We start from the raw sequence: 19,640 nt of genomic DNA on the forward strand, positions 1-19,640 counted from the left end.
GACTAGCGGAGCGGCGGGACTCCGCGCTCGATTGGCAGTGCCTGGACAGGCGCAAGAACCGGCGCGGGCTCTGGGCGCTCCCGGCATCCCTCGGGCGGCGGCGGCGGCGGCGGCTGCGAGGCGCAGGAGGAGCGTGTGCGGCGGGCCCGGCGGCGGGTAGAGAGGCGAGAGGGCTGCAGGAGACCGAGGGGGAGCCGGGCCGGTGGGGCCGCCGCCGCCGCCATGCAGGAAATAATCGCCAGCGTGGACCACATCAAGTTTGACTTGGAGATCGCAGTGGAGCAGCAGCTCGGGGCGCAGCCGCTGCCCTTCCCCGGCATGGACAGTGAGCGCGGGGCCCTGGCGGGAGGGCGAGAGCGACTCGAACCCCTGACCCGCTCCTCTGTGTTCCCGGGACTCCTTCGCCTCGGTCCTGAGACCTCCCCCGGCTTCCTCTGGATCCTGGGACCCCTCCCCTTCGGTCGCGGGACTCCTCCCTCTATGTCTTGAGAGTCCCTCCCACCTCCTCCGGGTCCTGGGACCCTCCCCTTTAGTTCCCGAACTCCCTCATCTGTGATCCGGGACTCTTCTCACTCCATCCTGAGACCTCCTCTTCTGGATCCCGGGACGCTCCCCCTTGGTTCCAGGACTCCTGACTCCCAGGTCCCCATTTCCACCGTCTGGGGACCCCTTTTCCCCTCACTCGAACTCAGGAGTTCACTGCCTCGGATCTTTGGCCCCCTGCGGCTGTTTAAAGGTAATCTGTAGGCGGGTAGGACCTTGTCCGTTCGCTTAATTCTTGAATAAGGGTGGGTTATCCTGGATTGGAACTCTCCCTCAACACTCTCCCAGCTACAGGAGAGTACTAGGATATCGCACCCCCTACCTCCCAACCCCGCTACATTGAGCGTCTCTTCTTTTTGCTTTCATCAAAACTAGGCTGTTGGAGGAGGCGTGCTGAGGGAAGGACCACCTCTCTGTAGGAGACCCCAGCTAGACTCTTAAACTTCCTTCTAGGACTCTCTCTCCTGGGAGCTCATCCTTAGTTTTTGGCCTGTCCCTACTTTTTTCTGGACCCCAACTCTGAGTTGTTCATCACACCCAGCAGCTGGTGTGGTCCCTTAGCCTGAACTCCCTTCACTCCTCCCTTTCACATGGTGGCTCCTGGCTCCCCATATCTTGTACTTTAAAAGAAACCGGTAGTTTTCTTTGTGTCTTCTTTCCTATCCGGACACACTTGAAATCTAATGCTATAGCCTTAAAGTCCGCGGGCTTGTGGAAGTCACTGAGTTCAATCCACAGATGGGGAAACTGAGACCCAAGCAGGGGAAGGGACTTGCTGACGACCACTCAGTGCATAGCAGAGCCAGGCAAGTTCTCCAGTGTTGTGTGCTGTCGCCCCGCACTACCAGCGGGGTCTCCCACGTCTCCCAGCAGCCTCTCTCCCCTCAGGCGGCCACACCTTCTCATGCACATGTGACCTCTGAGTCTGTCCCTTTCTGTGGTTTTTTTGTTGTTGTTTGTTTGCTTTTGAGACAGGGGCTCCTCTTTTGCCCAGGCTGGGTGCAGTGGCGCAATCATGGCTCAATGCAGCCTCGACTTCCCAGGTTCTGACAATCCTCCCACCTCAGTTTCCCAAGTAGTTGGGACCACAGGTGTGCACCAACACGCCTGGCAAATTTTGTGTGTGTGTGTTTCTTGGTAGAGACACTGTTTCACCATGTTTCCCAGGGTTGGTCTTGAACTCCTGGGCTCAAGCGATCCTTTCACCTCGGCCTTCAGAAGTACTGGGATTACAGGCATGAGCCACCACACCTGGCCTATATTGGCCTATATATATATATATATATATATATATGTGTGTGTGTGTGTGTGTATATATATAAATTTTTTTTGCTGCCTGTCCCACAACTTTACATGGTGATACTTCTGTACAAGATAGTTTCGTTGGAAGTTAAGTCATCAAGAAAAACAAGATAGTGCTTATAAAGAGACATCATCAGACCACCCTATTTGACACACGCACAAACACCATCGCCACTGTACACCCCCTAAAAAGCAGCTGCTGAAATTCACACACACACACCCCCTCTTACCTACCCCTCGAGTCCTGTGATAACTTCATCCCTGCACATGTGGCCTTTTCCTGTCTCTTTTTTTTTGAGATGGAGTTTCGCTGTTGTTGCCCAGGCTGGAGTGCAATGGCGTGATCTCAGCTTACCGCAACCTCCACCTCCCGGGTTCAAGCAATTCTCCTGCCTCGGCCTCCTGAGTAGCTGGGATTATAGCCTCCCGCCACCATGCCCAACTAATTTTTGTATTTTCAGTAGAGATGAGGTTTCACCATGTTGGCCAGGCTGGTCTTGAACTCCTGACCTCAAATGATCCGCCTGCCTTGGCCTCCCAAAGTGCTGGGATTACGGGCGTGAGCCACTGCGCCCAGTCGGCCTTTTCCTGTCTTGATGGCACTGGCTTGAGACCATGGAACCACCCATGCAGGGCAGATCTTTCCCTTCCATCCTTCTGCCACCTGACAGATCCACAAGCCTGTGAGGGGAGGTACAGTGGTGAGGGGCCCACATACCTGTTCTTGAGACCAGGGACACGCCTGGCCCTGGGTGCTGCCCCAGCCAGGGCTTCAGAGTTGGTAGGCACCCTCCACACTCACTGCTTGTCCATATCCTGTTCAGTTAAAGCCTAGTGAGGCCACAGCCCTTCCTCACCCATCCCTCCTCTTCATGCCCATCTGAGGTTTGGGAATAACTGTCACTTTGCCCATAAGGCATACTCATCCCATCCACATGAGGCTCAGTTCCCAGAACTGTGGATTTCTGAGCAGAAACAACTCTAACCTCTGAAGAGAAAGACCAGACCAGAGATACTTTCAGAATTTTTTTTTTTTTTTTTTTTTTTTTGAGACAGAGTCTTGCTCTTGTTGCCCAGGCTGGAGCACAGTGATGTAATCTTGGCTCACTGCAACCTCTGCCTCTGGGTTCAAGCGATTCTCCTGCCTCAGCCTCCCGAGTAGCTGGGATTACAGGCATGTGCCACCACGCCTGGCTAATTTTTGCATTTTTAGTAGAGACGGGGTTTCTCTACATGAACTCCTGACGGCAAGTGATCCACCCGGCAAGTGATCCACCCGCCGCAAGTGATCCACCCGCCTCGGCCTCCGGAAGTGCTAGGATTACAGACGTGAGTCACCACACCTGGCCACTTTCAGACTTTTTGAAATGCAAATAGAGTGACCTCCCTGTGACAGCCAAGGAATCTTTTGTGATTTAGTAAGGGGGGGCACGTTAAGTGGACTTCAGAGATGCTGTCATTGGTTTTTCAGCAATTCTAAAATGGTTACTTGTAAGGAAACTGTTTCTGATGCCAAGGTCAGTTTAGTCTGGAAACCGGGTGCTGGTGAATTCCTGGACTCATCAGAACAGCTAGTCCCTGGAGCCCACTGAATTCCAGCACACTCTTAACTGTGGGAATGAAAGGCTGTGCTTTTTTTTTTCTTTTTTCTTTTTGTTAACAAGCAACATAATCAAAAACAAAAGCACAACAACCTTAAAGCTGAAACAGCAATAAGTCAAACTGCTGCGGCAGTTCACAGATGTACCTGGGGTACATGCTTCCTCATTTCGAGGCAGGGACATAGGCACATGACTGTGCATTTAGGTATATATGTGACCAAAAAGAATGAGAGAAATGAATCCCAGCACTTTGGGAGGCCGAGGCGGGCGGATCACAAGGTCAGGAGATCGAGACCACGGTGAAACCCCGTCTCTACTAAAAATACAAAATATTAGCCGGGCGTGGTGGCAGGCGCCTGTAGTCCCAGCTACTCAGGAGGCTGAGGCAGGAGAATAGCATGAACCTGGGAGGCGGAGCTTGCAGTGAGCCAAGATCGCACCACTGCACTCCAGCCTGGGTAACAGAGTGAGACTCCGTCTCAAAAAAAAAAAAAAAAAAAAAGAATGAGAGAAATGGAAAACACTGGAGAACAGAAAGTATCAAGAACCTTTCATTAGGCAGTCCCAAAGCGCTCTGCTCTTTTCCTCTTCTCTACCTCTTTATCCTCTGTGGTTCCATTTCCAGCTGAACTTGTGACAATCCCAAATCGCTCCTTCCTCTTTTTCAGTTTCTTGTCATCTTCAGACTTTCTGGAGATTGAAGAGACATTCAAACCAAATCTTTTTTTTTTTTTTTTTTTTTTTTTTTGAGACGGAGTCTCGCTCTGTCGCCCGGGCTGGAGTGCAGTGGCCGGATCTCAGCTCACTGCAAGCTCCGCCTCCCGGGTTTACGCCATTCTCCTGCCTTAGCCTCCCAAGTAGCTGGGACTACAGGCGCCTGCCACCTCGCCCGGCTAGTTTTTTGTATTTTTTAGTAGAGACAGGGTTTCACCGTGTTAGCCAGGATGGTCTCAATCTCCTGACCTCGTGATCCGCCCGTCTCAGCCTCCCAAAGTGCTAGGATTTCAGGCTTGAGCCACCGCGCCCGGCCCAAACCAAATCTTTGAGCTCTTTCCTTGGACTTATCCAAGTTAACCGTAGGTTTGTTCTCAGGTGACAGACTTGTGTTGGAACTGAAGAAATCCCCAACCTAGCTGCCCAGGTAGCTTTCTTACTCTCCAAGCTCACACGTACACTGAATCGTTCAGCCCTCTTCTGCATTCTCTCAGAATGGTATTCAGATGTAATTTTCATTGAGTGGTATTTCAGATGTAATTTTCACCACTTTCTTCTCTGCTGCCACATCAACAGTTTTTTTTCAGGGGGTTCTTCCTCTTTGACAGGGGGTTTGTTTCTTCTTCTGTTTCATCTCCCAGTACATCTTCATTTGCCTCCCTTCAGCATGTTCTTCAAGATACGCCTGGAGTCTGTGGATAAGATCTTGCTTTATTCCCTTGGTCTCCAAACCACAAGTAAGACATTCTTGTTTAGTTCAGCAAGCTTCAGCTTATGGAGCTCCACCATCTCAGTTACCATCTTGTTACCCCCTCCGGGTGTGCTTTTTTAATAATTGTATGTGGGGTGGGTTGCGGTGGCTCACGCCTGTAATCCTAGCACTTTGGGAAGCCAAGGCAGGCAAATCACGAGGTCAGGAGTTCGAAACCAGCCTGTAATCATTGTATGTGGGCCAGGCGTGGTGGCTCACGTCTGTAATCCCAGCACTTTGGCAGGCCAAGGTAAGCGGATCACTTGAAGCCAGTAGTTTGAGACCAGCCTGGCCAACATGGCAAAACCCCCTCTCTACTAAAAATACAAAAAAATTAGCCAGGCGTGGTGGTGCACACCTATAATCCCAGCTACTCAGGAAGCTGAGGCAGGAGACTCTCTTGAACTGGGGAGGCGGAGGTTGCAGTGAGCCGAGATCGCACCACTGCACTCTAGTCTGGGTGACAGAGTGAGACTGTCTCAAAACACTAGAAAAAAATTGTATATGGATGTTGCATATTAAAAGCAGTCCTCTGTGTCTGCACTTAACGTGCTTCCCTTTGGACTAGTGTCTCAGAGGCACTGCCTCTTCCTTGAAGCCTAACCCTTCTCAGAGGCCCTGACTGTCTATACTTCTGTGAGATCATTCCTCCCCTCTGCCTCATGTTAAGGTGTCCGTGAATTCACCTTCCTGGAGGAAGGTGTCAGCTGGGGGCCATTAATTTATTTCTGTGGGTCAGGCACGGTGGCTTATGCCTGTAATCCCAGCACTTTGGGAGGCCGAGGTGGGTGGATCACCTGAGGTCAGGAGTTCGAGACCAACCTGGCCAACAAAACCCTATCTCTACTGAAAATACAAAAATTAGGTGGGCGTGGTGGCAGGCGCCTGTAATCCCAGCTACTTGGGAGGCTGAGGCAGGAGAATTGCTTGAACCTGGGAGGCGGAAATTACAGTGAGCTGAGATCGCGCCATTGTACTCCAGCCCAGGCAACAAGAGTGAAACTCCATCTCAAAAAAAAAAAAAAATTATTTCTGGGATCTTGTACTCCAGCCTTCCTTTCCCCACCCGCTCTTAACTCCTTGAAAAGATCTTATATACAGGAGGCTCTCAAAGCACTGGGTAATGACTGCTCTCAATGTATGTGTCTCATTTTGTAGGGCATGCCTAACATAAGCAGCTTCTTCCTTGCTTGGTTGGGCTTTGCATACTTTTGCTACTTTATTTCCAGTACCCTGAACCCTTGGTGGGTCAAGAAGTCGGAAGGGTTCCCTCCCACTGTCTTCAGACATCGTCAATAGCAATTGCACCTCTTTGTTTGATTCCTCTCGTTTTCTCTCCTTTCTACAGAGTCGGGTGCTGCTGTCTGTGAATTCTTTTTGAAAGCTGCCTGCGGCAAAGGTAAGAAACTCTGGGCTCCCTGATGTGCTTCCCGAGGCGCCCTTCCACCTCCTTGTCCCCAGCTGAGTTGGAGGCCGCCAGGGCTCTGGCTCACATTGCTTTTTACAGACTAACGATCTCTGTAGATAAAACTGGTTTGGACAGGCTAGGAACCTGATGGGGCGTTCCACCTGAAACCTAAACGCAGGACTGAACCTGGCTCTAAGGCTGCCTTATCACTTCGCATTCCCCGTGGCCACAAGCTGATGTGACATGGAAAGAAGCCCCCAGCATTGAGACATTCAGGAGCTTTCTCAATGTCACAGAGTTAATCAGTGGCGGAGCCCAGTGTCTGAACCCAGGTCTTTCTCATTCCATAGTCTCCACGGGCTCATGGTTTTCTGTGGCCTCCCATCCAAAACACCCCATGATAACCCATCTTGTGGGGTCTTGTTCTCCATAACCAGCCCCCAACACAGACTACACAAGACTACTGAGGTGGGAGAATCCCTTGAACCAGAGAGTCAGAGGTTTCAGTGAGCCGAGATCATGCCATTGCACTCCAGCCTGGCAACAGAGCAAGACTCCATCTCAAAAAAAAAGAAAAGATCTTGCTTCATTCCCTTGGTCTCCCAACCACGAGCAAGACATTCTTACTTTAGTTCAGCAAGCTTCAGCTTATGGAGCGCCACTGTCTCGGTCGCCATCTTGTTACCCCTCCGGCTGTGCTCTTTTAATAATTGTATGTGGGCTGGGTGAATCCATCAGAAGTATCACTAGGGGCCAGGCGCGGTGGCTCACGCCTGTAATCCCAGCACTTTGGGAGGCCGAGGCGGATGGATCACCTGAGGTCAGGAGTTTGAGACCAACCTGGCCAACATGGTGAAACCTCATCTCTACTAAATATACAAAAATTAACTGGGCGTGGTGACGCCCATCTATAATCCCAGCTACTTGGGAGGCTGAGGCAGGAGAATCACTTGAACCCAGGAGGCAGAGGTTGCAGTGAGCCTAGATCGCACCACTGCACTCCAGCCTGGGTAGCAGAGGGAGACCCCGTCTCAAAAAAAAAGAAGTATCACTAGGCATAACCTTAACTTTCCATGGTCTGGGCATTTTTCTCCTGTAGGAAAATTTATTTAGGAGACTTAAATATTAATCAGAAGCTTGAAAAAGGGGAGCAGAGAATCAGAGCAAAGGGCTGGTTTTAATGAATGGTTTGGTGAGCTTTGCTTCTATAACATAGTCATTTACCACTGTGGTAGTAGACTTCCTGGCAGATCAGCCAGGCCAACTTCACAATGTCGTCAGAACGTCCTTACCTCCACTGGGCCTCTGGTCTTGCTCCCATGTCTTTGCTCAGTAATTCTGCCCTTCTGACCAGCCACCTTCTGTTAGCACAGCCATCCCTAACACAGGGCATTCTGACTATCTCTCTGTTGACTAATACAGTAGCCACTAGTCACATGTGGCAGTTCATATTTAAGTAAAATCAAATCACATTTAAAACTTGAAATTCTCAGACACACTAGTCATGTTTCAAATGGTCAGTAGTCACATGGGGCTAGCAGCTGCCATATTGGACAGCAGAAGTGTAGAATGGACCTCCATGGTTGTCTTGCCAGGCCACCTGTTAGAAGTCCCGCACATCCCCAGAGGCTGGCTCTGTCCCAAAAGGCACATGTCCCTCCATGTGTATACATCACATTTCCTCAATTCTGAAATTGGTCTTTTTTTTTAAGAGGCAGCATCTTACTCTGTCACCTAGGCTGGAGTGCAGTGGCACAGTCATAGCTCACTGCAAGCTCAGCCTCCTGGGCCCAAGTGATCCTCCCACCTCAGCCTCCCCAGTAGCCGGGACTATAGGTGTGCACCACCATACCCAACTAATTTTTTTTTTTTTTTTTTTTTTTTTTTTTTTTCTTTCAGACAGAGTTTTGCTCTTGTTGCCCAGGCTGGAGTACAGTGGTGTGATCTTGGCTCACTGCAACTTCTGCTTCCTGGGTTCGAGCAATTCTCCTGCCTTAGCCTCCCGAGTAGCTGGGATTACAGGTGCACACCACCACACCCAGCTAAATTTTTGTATTTTTAGTATAGACAGGGTTTCATTATGTTTTGGCCAGACTGGTCTCGAACTCCTGACCTCAGATGATCCACCACCTCGGCCTCCCAGAGTGCTGCGATTACAGGTGTGAGCCGCTGTGTCTGGCCTCCCAGCTTGCTTGCTTGCTTATTTACTTATTTATTTATTTAGTGAAGACAAAGTCTCAGGCTGATCTCGAACTTCTGGGCTCAAGTGATTTTCCTGTCTTGGCCTCCCAAAGTACTAGGATCATAGGTGTGAGCTACTACACCCGGCTAAGTTCATCTTTCTTTTTTTTTCTTTTTTTTTTGGGGGGGACAGAGTTTTGTTCTTGTCACCCAGGCTGGAGTGCAATGGCGTGATCTCCGGTCACTACAACCTCCGCCTCCTGGGTTCAAGCGATTCTCCAGCCTCAGCCTCCCAAGTAGCTGAGATTACAGGCACCCCCACCACTACACCCAGCTAATTTTTTTTGTATTTTTAGTAGAGATGGGGTTTCATCATGTCGGTCAGGCTGGTCTCGAACTCCTGACCTCGTGATCCACACGCCTCAGCCTCCCAGCATCTCCCTCTTTTTTATGCCTCCATCTTACAGTAATATCTGTGAGATGATGAGTAACTTTTTTTTTTTTTTTTTTTTTTTTTTTGAGAGGGAGTCTCGCTCTGTCGCCCAGGCTGGAGTGCAGTGGTGGGATCTCGGTTCACTGCAAGCTCCGCCTTCTGGGTTCATGCCATTCTCCTGCCTCAGCCTCCCGAGTAGCTGGGACTATAGGCGCCCAGCTAATTTTTTTGTATTTTTAGTAGAGATGGGGTTTCACCGTGTCAGCCAGGATGGTCTCAATCTCCTGACCTCATGATCCGCCCGCCTCGGCCTTCCAAAGTGCTAGGATTACAGGCGTGAGCCACCGCGCCCGGCCATGAGTAACTATTAAAATGTAAAGTGTCTGTCAGCGTACTGCCTCAAATCATGTTGCCTTCTGTGAGGCAGACCTCTGCCCCCTTGCAGGACATGATGCCCTCAGGTGGCTCCAGGAGTTAGGAGGTGAAGATGCCTCAGCTTCTCTAGGCCCTGTCCCCTGGGCTCAGGGTGGCCTCTCTGCTGACACCCTGTCCCTATCTTCCCGGCAGGGGGCATGTGTCCGTTTCGCCACATCAGCGGTGAGAAGACAGTTGTGTGCAAACACTGGCTGCGTGGCCTATGCAAGAAAGGGGACCAGTGCGAGTTCCTGCATGAGTATGACATGACCAAGATGCCCGAGTGCTACTTCTACTCCAAGTTCGGTAAGGCACCTGGAGCTCTGGAGGCTCTGCTGAGAACCAGGGTGCAGAGGGGTCTGTTGGCTGCCCAGTGCCCACACACTCTCTGCCTGCTTTTCCCATCTTTCCATTCTCAGAGGAGAAACTTGGGCAGAGCCTGCCAGCCTCAGCCAGCTTTTAGGAGACAGCGTGGCTATTTCCTGCTCATCTCTTTTTTTTTTTTTTTTTTTTAAGACACAGGGTCTCGCTATGTTTCACATACTGGTCTTGAACGCCTGGGCTCGAATGATCTGCCTGCCTCAGCCTCCCAAAGTGCTGGGATTACAGGCGTGAGCCACTGCGCCAGACCCCTTGCATTCTTTTGGAGTGCTTCAGTGTTTGGAGCTCTTTCAATCACTCTGGGATTTGAGGCTAATGAGGGTGACCCGGAAGCAGCGAGTTGTGCAGCTGGCTGCATTATGTCCGTGGTTGGTTTCTGTCCACATCCACCTTCTCCCTGAAACCCACTTCTCCCTACAGTGTGGGAACTGCCTCTCAGGCCGGAGCTGGTTCCTTCTCTCTGGGAGCCGTGATCCTGGTGACATTTCAGCCATCCTTAACAGTCCTTCAAAATGGCAGCCTCAGATGTGTCTTCTGGTACACCAAGCTTGCCTTGAGCCCTGCTTAGAGAATGCGTGGCCTCAGCTGTCCTGAGTGGCCTGCGTGGAGAAGCGGGAGACGGGATGGAGTCGGTGGGGCTGGCACAGAGTCTGGCAGAGATGTTGTGCTCCCTGCTGGAATGAGTCCCCAGGGTCTCTGCTCAGGTCTGCACTTCGTGGTTTCCGAAGAAGCAGCTCTGTGGGTCAGCATGAGGCTGGCTCTAGTCCTGGGCAGGGAGCCCGGCAGAAGGCCGGAATCCTGCAGGGAGCCAAGGGGTACTGGATATGCTTCATGCTTTCAAAGCACTGCTTTTGGAGGAGACATTATTTCAGCATCCCAATAGGTGTGGCCTGCTGGCTTATTAATGAGAGCTGTGGCTTGTTTTGTGGAGGTGGCATAAGCTGAGAAGAAATAGAACCCAAGCTTCCCAGCTCCCCAAGTGCTGTCCTCTGCTATTGTGCAATGTAGCATGTTCCCCCCTGACGCCTTGCCCATAGCAGCACTGGGATGGGGCAGTGGCCTCCCATCTGTCCCCAGAGGCAGCAGCTGGCTCTCCTGGGCAGGCTTTCAAGGCACCGCTATCCAAGTGGCCTGGGGGTCGCTCCTTCCTTGCTGACGGCCCTGGTGCAGGACACACTGTGTGCAGCTTCTGTCACCTGCACCACAGACATTGGGTTGAGGGCCTCCTTTCTAGGCACTGGAGGGACAGTGGTGAAGAGGTCCTTGCCCTGTGAATTCTTCACTCTTGTGGTCCAGGGAAAGATGTAGCCGATAAGCCATGAGACGAACAGAGAAGAAATTACTTGTGACAAGTGCTCTGAAGGAAGGAAACCATGACCAGAACCTTGAGGCAGAGTGGTCAAGGATGAGGGGATTCCTGAGCTAGGAGTGGAAGACTGAGAAGGGGCTGGTCCTGGTGCAGGGAGACCCATGTGACTGGGGGGTGGCAGAGGCGGAGCCTGTGGGGGAGCCTGGGGAAGGAGTTTGCAGTTCCTTAGAATTTTGAGCACAGTTGTTAACGTGGATTGGAGAAGGTGAGCCAAGAAGCGGGCAACTACCCAGGAAGGCAGTTCTCAGTGCTGGTGGTCCCTGGGGCCCACTGCTTCGGAGAGGGCCAGGTCCACTAGTGCTTCTCCCTACCCTTGTCCCAGCTCTTAGACATGAAGAGCCAATCAGAGTGGAACTTCCTGGTCTCCATGGGTGCTTTTCTGTCACAGCCCCACTGCACAGGAAGCTGGGGCTCAGAGACACTCTTCCCTGGCTCTCAGGGCTCATCAAGCCAAAACTGGACACCAGAACCTCTTTTCCTTGGATGAAGCCAAGGTGGGCCTGGCCCCGGCCTTCCTAGCAGCCTCACGTCTGAGTTTTCCTGCAGGAGAGTGCAGCAACAAGGAGTGTCCCTTCCTGCACATCGACCCCGAGTCCAAGATCAAGGACTGCCCTTGGTATGACCGCGGCTTCTGCAAGCACGGTAGGTGCCAGGGTGAGCTGGGCCCCTGGCAAGAAGCCAAGTCCTCCCTTCTCTGCCTACATGACCCTGGAGGCTGCCATCTGGTCTACCTGGGACATCTTGCCCTACCTGTCCCAGCAAAACCAGACATTCTGCAGCTAGCGGCTTGCTCATACCCCTCATCTCCCTTGACTCTCCCAAGAATGCTGGGTGGGTGGTGGTCCACCTGCATTTTTGATAAGGAGGCCAGTGTTGGGAGGTGAGGTCCCTGCCCCCTGTCTCCCATGAATGGGGGACAGCCAGCATTTGAAGCCATGCTCCAGCTCTCTAACTGGTAGAGGGGATGTCTAAGTGACCAGACACTTGGCTCTGCAGGTCCCCTCTGCAGGCACCGGCACACACGGAGAGTCATCTGTGTGAATTACCTCGTGGGATTCTGCCCAGAGGGGCCCTCATGTAAATTCATGCAGTGAGTAGCCAGCCGCTCTGCCCTCTACCCTCTACCCCAGCTCCCAGCCCAGGCCGTGCTGCCCTCTGTATCTTCCCTGGGCCACCTGGGCTTTGGTCATTGTGTGATGTCAGTACTAGAGCCAAGGGTGGGGGCAGGAGATAGGGAAGTAATCCCTGCTTAAGGCCACCAGAGCCCAGAGGTGGCGCTGCCTAGACCCATTTCTTGGGTCATGGGCCATCTGGTAATCTAATGGAAGCTGTGGGATACAGACACACATGTAGCCTTGCATATCATTTAGGGAATTTGGGGACTTCCAGTTAAGAACCTGCACCCTAAAGGAAGGAAACTAGAATTTCAGTCTCCTATGTGGAGGCTCAGAAAACCCTGAGCTTGGGGTTTCTTTTTTTTTTTTTTTTTTTTTTGAGACGGAGTCTTGCTCTGTCGCCCAAGCTGGAGTGCAGTGGCGCGATCCTGGCTCACTGCAAGCTCCGCCTCCTGGGTTCACGCCATTCTCCTGCCCCAGCCTCCCGAGTAGCTGGGACTCCAGGCGCCCGCCACTGCGCCCGGCTCATTTTTTGTATTTTTAGTAGAGACGGGGTTTCACCGTGGTCTCGATCTCCTGACCTTGTGATCCGCCCGCCTCGGCCTCCCAAAGTGCTGGGATTACAGGCATGAGCCACCGCGCCCGGCCGAGCTTGGGGTTTCACATAGAATAAGTAGTCATCTAACAGTGAGGGTAGGAGAGAACACACCCATTTCACACAGCAGCACACTGAGGCACAGGGCTTGGTCCCTGGTCAGGGGCACATGGTCAAAGGCAAGTCTGGGCTGGGTGTGGTGGCTCACACCTGTACTCCCAGCACTTTGGGAGGCTGAGGTGGACAGATCACGAGGTCAGGAGTTCAAGACCAGCCTGGCCAATATGGTGAAACCCTGTCCCTACTAAAAATACAAAAATAAGCCAGGCATAGTGGTGTGTGTCTGTAGTCCCAGCTACTTGGGAGGCTGAGGCAGAAGAATCACTTGAACCCGGGAGGTGGAGGTTGCAGTGAGCCAACATCGTGCCACTGCATTCCAGCCTGGGCGACAGAGCGAGATTCCATCATAGTTTACATAGATAGATAAATAGATAGATAGATAGATAGATAGATAGATAGATAGATAGATAGATAGAGCGAGACTCCATCATAGTTTAGATAGATAGATAGATAAGATAGATAAATAGGATAGATTAGATAGGATAGATAGATAGCAAGTCTGTGAGCCTCTGAAGATCGGTTTTAATTCTTGCTCCATGGGGTTAGCACCCCTCTTCTGGCTCCATTGTCTTGTCCTTGGAGCCCAGTGCCCATCTGTCACTTTGCTTGTGGACCCGGGCTTCCGCCTGGGGTGGCACTGGGGCTGCAGACAAGCCTCCCCTCCTCCTGGCTGCCTCGCCCACACTGCTGAACCTGCAGCGGGATAACAGTCTCCAGGTCTGTGGGGACCCTGGTCCCTGCTTCTCACTGCAGGGAAGTGGCCGGTGCTGCCACTGGGTCTTACTCCCTGAATGAGAGTGCAGGCACCTGCAGGTGGCCTGGGGCAGACCGTTACCAAGTGATGGGAGGAGGGGCTGACGCCAGAGTAAGACCCTGCGGGGAGCGGGGCTTCCCTGTGTACAGCTCCTGGGGCGCAGCAGGCGCGTACCGGTGCAGCTTTTGTCATTTCTGAGCAGCACTGGCCATGAATATCCCAGTTCAGTGTAGGCAGGGCTGGGCCTGAGCCCAGGCAAGTCAGTTGTGTTCTCCACGCCACTCCCGTGGCCTCCCAGGAGCAGAGCTGAGTGCCAGCCCCACCCCATCCGTGCAGCTTGTGTCAAATCACTTTGTGCTGGGGCAGCTGAGTGTGATTTTCCTAGGGCTGGAATTTAAGAGCATGGCCTGGCTTCTCTCTTCTCATCCCCCGTCCCCGACTCCTTCTCTTGTTCTCATCCCCTCTGGCTGCTGGTGACCAGCCCTCGATTTGAACTGCCCATGGGAACCACCGAGCAGCCCCCACTGCCGCAGCAGACCCAGCCTCCGGCAAAGGTACCGTGCCTGGCCCTCCTCAGTAGGAAGGAAGTGCCTTTTCTCCAGCGAGAACCTCAGTGTCCCCCGGGGGTGCGGTCTGCCTTAGACCCCACTGGAGAACTTGGGAGAGAAGGGGCGTCTCCCAAGTTCCCGCAGAAAAGTCAGGGGCAGAGCCATGTGTATCTCCCTCGAGAGATGCAGGGCCTCTCACCCTGGAACCTCAGCAAGGCCAAGCGCAGCAGCAAAGTTGAGGCACCATGCAACCAGCCACCCATTGTGAGATGGGGCTGCCTGACACAGCAGCGTCTGCCCCAGGAGCCGGCCTGGGCACCATGTCTGCGCCCGGGGAGCTGGCATGGAGCCGGCCTGGGCAACGTGTCTGCTGCTTTTGCTCCTGGGCCAGACCCTTCGTTTTGCAGATAGGGGAACTGAGACTTCCAGAGCAGGGGGACTTGCCTGAGGCGACGCCACTGGGCAGGAGCAGGTGTGGCAGCAGAACTGACCACTCTGGCCAGCACTGCCCCTGCTCCTGTGGAGTGGAGGCTGGGAGGAGGGGTGAGAACAGGCCCAGCTGGCTCCAGTTTTCTAGATAAGGGGCCCCGCAGCCAAGCAGCTGGTCCGACCCCTCCAGCCCAAGGAGGGAGGGAAATGCCATAGACACATGGGGATCTGCAGCAGCCCCTCAACGCCAAGGGCACCCTGAGTTTGGTTATGGGAGTCGGGGGTTGAGCCAAGAGGAAGGGCTGGCATCAAGGCAGGGCGGGCATCAGGCAGGGTTCCCAACAGGCCCACCAAGCCCACCCACCTGAGCCCAAAGCCTCACCTCCTACCCTGCTGGGCTCTGGACTGGCTGCCAAAGCCCCACCAGCCCCGCTAAGTGCTAGAGGCTGAACAGCCAGGAGAGGATGCAGTGGATACAGCTGCGTGGAGGCCAGTCATATTGAACTCTTGATGGGGAAAGCCGGGAATTCCAGGTGTAGGTGCAGCCATGCCAACCTGGGGGTTTTCTAGCTCGGGTTCTGCATTTATGGGCCAGAGCCAGGAGCCCACGGGTCGGGAGGAGGCCCTGCTGTGGAATCCCTACCCCAGGAGCCCTGGCCCTCCTGGCGGGGCTCCCTAGAGGAGGGTCCTCTCAGCCCGAGAACGCAGCTCAGTGTGTCAGGCTCCAACTGTTTTTCTGTGACTTGCTCGCCGTGTAGGCTGCTAAACATCTGGCTGAACCAAGCGTTCATCCTGACCTGAAGCCAGAACCTCAGAAACCAAAGTAAGGCCTGAACATGCCCTCGCCCCACTGCCCCAGAGACCTCCTCTTGTCTCCTTGATGTTTTGTTTTCTATTTTATTTTTCGTTTTTGTGTGTCTGCATGGTGTTTTTCGGGCAGTGGCTTCTGCCATCATCACCAGATGTTTCTCTGTTGCCCGCTGTCCTGAGCTGGGCTGTTGTGGAAGCCCTTCTTCCTGCCGTTTGCGGGACGAGTCCCGCCCTCTTTTTTCCTGTCCCCATCGGTAGTCTGCGTGCACGTGTTTTCCACAGTAAAACCGTGTTGTGTAACTCTTTCCAGCAAAGTAACAATCCGCCATTACAAAGGTCGTCCTCCTTGATCCAGTTAACGAGTCAGAACTCTTCTCCCAATCAGCAGAGAACCCCACAGGTCATCGGGGTCATGCAGAGTCAAAACAGCAGCGCGGGCAACCGGGGACCCCGGCCACTGGAGCAGGTCACCTGTTACAAGGTGAGTCCCTGGGCTGGGGGATGGGGTGGGGTCTTCCCTTACTGTCAGTGGCCATTCCCTCATGCCCCATATGTTTGGTGAAATGAGAAAAGTGAAAACATTCGTTTTTGCTGATTGTAAGCATAAAGTTACAGTCTAGTTACCCATCCACTATGGTGGGCTAGAGACTGTCCTATTTCCTACCACACCGCACTGAGGCACAGTAAAGGATGGTGAGAACGCCTGCCCAGTGAATGGATGGGGCCTGCAGGCAGGTGAGGGAAGCCCCCAAGAGGGCGGGAACAAAATGGAAACACTGATCCAGGGAAGGGTAAACCCTTGGAGCCGCTGGCTGTCCTGAAGGCATCCTCGGATCCTGCAGGGCACATCCTAGGAGACAGGACACTGGGTTACAGCACCCCCGTCCCCATCGCCTCCCCCAGTACATAAAATGGACTCAGGGGAAGGGTGAGCTCAAAGAAACCTCCTCGAAAACTGTCCTGTTCAATCTTGGCTCTGTGGGAGGCGGGGAAAGAGGAGGGAAATCTCTTCATAGTTTGATGTTGTTGATGAGTCTGGGCCTATATTCATGTCCTTGGTTAAGGCTGGAAAGTTACAAACTAAGTTTTCTAATCTAAAATCGCCCCAGGATTGGTATGCCCCTGGCACCTGGCAGGAGCAACCCCCAGTACTCTTGGAAGAGTATGTTCTCAACCCAAGGCACACACAATTCCTACGTCTGGAGTTCTGAAGAACGAGTCCAGATTAGAAATCACAAAACAGGCTGGGTGTGGTGGCACATGCCTGTAGTCCTAGCTACTGGGGAGGCTGAGGTGGGAGGATTGCTTGGGCCCAGGAGGTCAAGCCTGCAGTGAGTTATGACTGCACCACTGCACTCCAGCCTGGGCGACACAGTGAGACTGTTGTCTCAAAAAAAAAAAAAAAAAAAGCACAGAAGTGGGACTGTGTATAGAGCAGACTTAGCTGTTATCTTGCCGCCCTGTAATCCCAGCACTTTGGGAGGCCAAGGCGGGTAGATCACAACAAGGTCAGGAGTTCGAGACTAGCCTGGCCAACATGGAAGAAAGAAAACAGGGACTGCGGAGCCAGGGAATAGAGCTGGCAAGAGTGCTGGGTGTTGACTGGGCAGAGCCCCTCGGGGCAGCAGGGACTGGGGGGTGGGTGTCAGCAGACAGTGCCCCCAGCTGCCTCCTGACCCTTTTGTTCAGTGCTTGAGGCTGCCGTTTAAGGAGTCACAGAGTAAAGAGAAACTACGGAAGGGCCTGGATAATCAGGATGGGATGAGGCAGGGTCAGGGCTGGATTTGTCATGTGGCTCTGCAGGCTCCCCTTATAAGCATCATCCCATCTCTCTTATCCTGTGATCAAAACCTGTCCCCAAGGTAGCTTAGACAGGTGTGTCACAGCCACGAGGGAAAACGTTGGGTACAGCCCACCTTCTGTCCCCAGCACTGGTTCCCAAAGGGAGGGGGGGCTGGGGCACTTCTCATGCTGTTCCCTCCCGTCTCCTGCCAGGGAACCCCAGACCTTGGCTTAGAGGTAAGTGACTGGCCTGTGGTGCAGAGGGGCTTGGTCCCCAGACGGGGTGGCGGAGCTCAGGTGCCACGGGCTTCTCTTTGTCCTGCTACCCACTTGGGAGTCCCTCCCTGGGCAGGCCCTGTGTCCATGTGGGAGAGGTGTGGGCCTGAAAGAGCCCCTGCAGGGTGCTAGCAGGTCGCCTTCTGGTGGCCTGTTCTCCCTCGCACCTGTGACTTGCTGGCTAGTTTCTGCACCACTGCACTTTCCATCCTGAGCTCCCTCACCCTCCAATTTGAAAAAAACTGTACCACTGAGAATTTCAGAGTCCTGTTCCGACTGGGGACTTGGTGGATGACTGGGGATTTGGTGGGCACTGCCTTAGTTGAAAACTGCATTTGAACAGTGTTATTGTCTGTCTCTCCTCTTCCCCCCACTTCCTGCTCTTCCCAGTGTGGCGAGAAAGGACACTACGCCAACAGATGCACCAAAGGGCACTTGGCCTTTCTCAGTGGACAGTGACAGCAGCTGGAGCCAGCTCCGAGCAGCCCGGGGGCCCCGCTGTTGGGAGTGTGCATTTAACTATTTCATGCGCTTATTGGCGCGACTGTGGCTTGAGCTGGCCCGCAGGCATGTGGGTTTCATCGCTCTGAGGGGCCACGCCTGTTAGTTTTCTATTATTCTGCCGTAATAGTTTTTGAAAAAGGGACAAGTGTCCTGCTGGGTCCCTGCAGTCGACATCCTATTTGGCTGGGCATCGATGCCCCCTTTCTGGATCGATGCCTCCTTTCCGGGACTCCCGGCACGAGTCCCCTCATCCAGGGAGGGAGGAAGCTGCTGGGGAGGGGCTTGGCTAGGCAGTTCTGTGTGGCGATGGTTTTCCCCTCATTAAACACCAGTTCTTGGTGACCGCAGGGGCTGGTAGGTCATTCAAAGCTTTGGCCAGCTCACGCCTGCTTCCTTCCTCCCTGCCCTGCTGAATCCTAAAGCTGTGCCTCTATGTGATTTGAATGAGGGAGCCCTTCAGGGCAAATTCAGGTGCCCCCATTGCCTCAGACTGGCCCTGGTCCCAGGTGGTAGCGGTTGAGGAGGGGTGCAGGGCTCTCAGGCCTGAGGTTCTCTCCTCTGGGCTTAATTTTCTCTTGGGGTACGCTCCTGACAGAGTTTAAGGTGTCCCTTGAGCTGGAGCTGCAGACCTTTAAATAGATGGCCCCTTCAGATCATCTGTGCCTACCTCCTGCCCGCCAGGCGTCTACACTCACTCAGATGCCTGTGGCATGTGGAGGAGACTGCCTTGTCCTGAGCCTGGAAAATGTGAAACTGTCTCCTGTCTCCTGCTGGGCATGTGGGCCTGGCCACGTTCAATTGCAAGAACAATTTTTATGAAATGGATTAAAGCTTGTTTTTTAAGCCATGCCTCATTACTTAAGGTTCTCATGCCAAGCCTCTTACACTGGATGCAATCACAGCCTAGCTTTCTTGTCCCTTTCAACAAATGTCAATCTCACAAAGGGAAGTGCAGCTGCCCAGAAGGCCTTTGTGCAAGCAGCTGGTCAAGTCTGGGAGTCTGACCTGTGGAGCCAGCAGGCAGGTTCTCCACCTCAGCTCAGATGTCAGGTGGCCCCCCTTTCTGGAACACAGCATCCCACCCCCAATGAGGCTCTGATGAAGGGGAAGAAGGAGGGGTCGCCGTGGCCCCTCACTTTTCCCAGTCACTCCCATCCCACTAAGCCTGCTAGAGAAGCTTCCTCAGCCGGAGGGCCACACTCTGCAGCGTGGGCATTAGTGCTGCCTGAGGTCTCTCCAGACAGTGCCGGGACACCTCACCCTGTAGCCCTTGATGCCCCAGGGTGATGCAGAAACGAGATGAGAAAACATCCGGGCTGTCTAAAAATCCCCTGCCTAGAGCCACAGGACGGCCGGGGTGGGGTCTGGTACTCTCAGGCACACAGGCCTTTGTGTTACACCATAAAGTGTCGGCCAACTAAAGGCCTGCGAATGCACCTGTCCATAGCACTCATGGCAGGGGACAGACTTCGGCACTGCTGCTGCAGGAAGGTCTGGATGACACCCTGCCCTCCAGGGAGCTGGACACAACCCAAGTGGTGGTCTGGGAAGTCCACAAAGGCCTTCACAGGTCAATGCCCTGGAAAGACAACCTCCCCCCACCTTGTGCC

General features: G+C 53.4%; 1 protein-coding gene and 1 pseudogene across 8 annotated transcripts; one reads left to right on the forward strand and one right to left on the reverse strand.

Annotated features, from left to right (window-relative positions):
- Positions 1-82: 82 nt before the first annotated feature.
- Positions 83-18,873, forward strand: CPSF4 (cleavage and polyadenylation specific factor 4). 8 transcript variants are annotated; one of them, XM_015447098.4, is made up of 8 exons: positions 83-736; positions 6,260-6,310; positions 9,501-9,653; positions 11,644-11,739; positions 12,094-12,187; positions 14,163-14,235; positions 15,779-15,949; positions 17,917-18,873. In XM_015447098.4, the coding sequence occupies exons 3-8, from the start codon at positions 9,506-9,508 to the stop codon at positions 17,983-17,985; spliced, it is 651 nt and encodes a 216-aa protein (XP_015302584.1). In that variant the 5' UTR covers positions 83-736; positions 6,260-6,310; positions 9,501-9,505; the 3' UTR covers positions 17,986-18,873. The 8 variants fall into 8 exon arrangements, 7 of the variants coding, with proteins under 7 accessions (XP_015302584.1, XP_015302585.1, XP_005549196.1 ...); XM_015447099.4 differs by having other exon boundaries at positions 15,854-15,949; XM_005549139.3 differs by having other exon boundaries at positions 83-325.
- On the reverse strand, positions 3,987-7,010 carry LOC123572215 (SAP domain-containing ribonucleoprotein-like; annotated as a pseudogene).
- Positions 18,874-19,640: the final 767 nt, after the last annotated feature.

Source organism: Macaca fascicularis, chromosome 3 (genome assembly GCF_037993035.2).
Source record: "Macaca fascicularis isolate 582-1 chromosome 3, T2T-MFA8v1.1".
In the NCBI taxonomy this organism is placed as follows: Eukaryota; Metazoa; Chordata; class Mammalia; order Primates; family Cercopithecidae; genus Macaca; species Macaca fascicularis.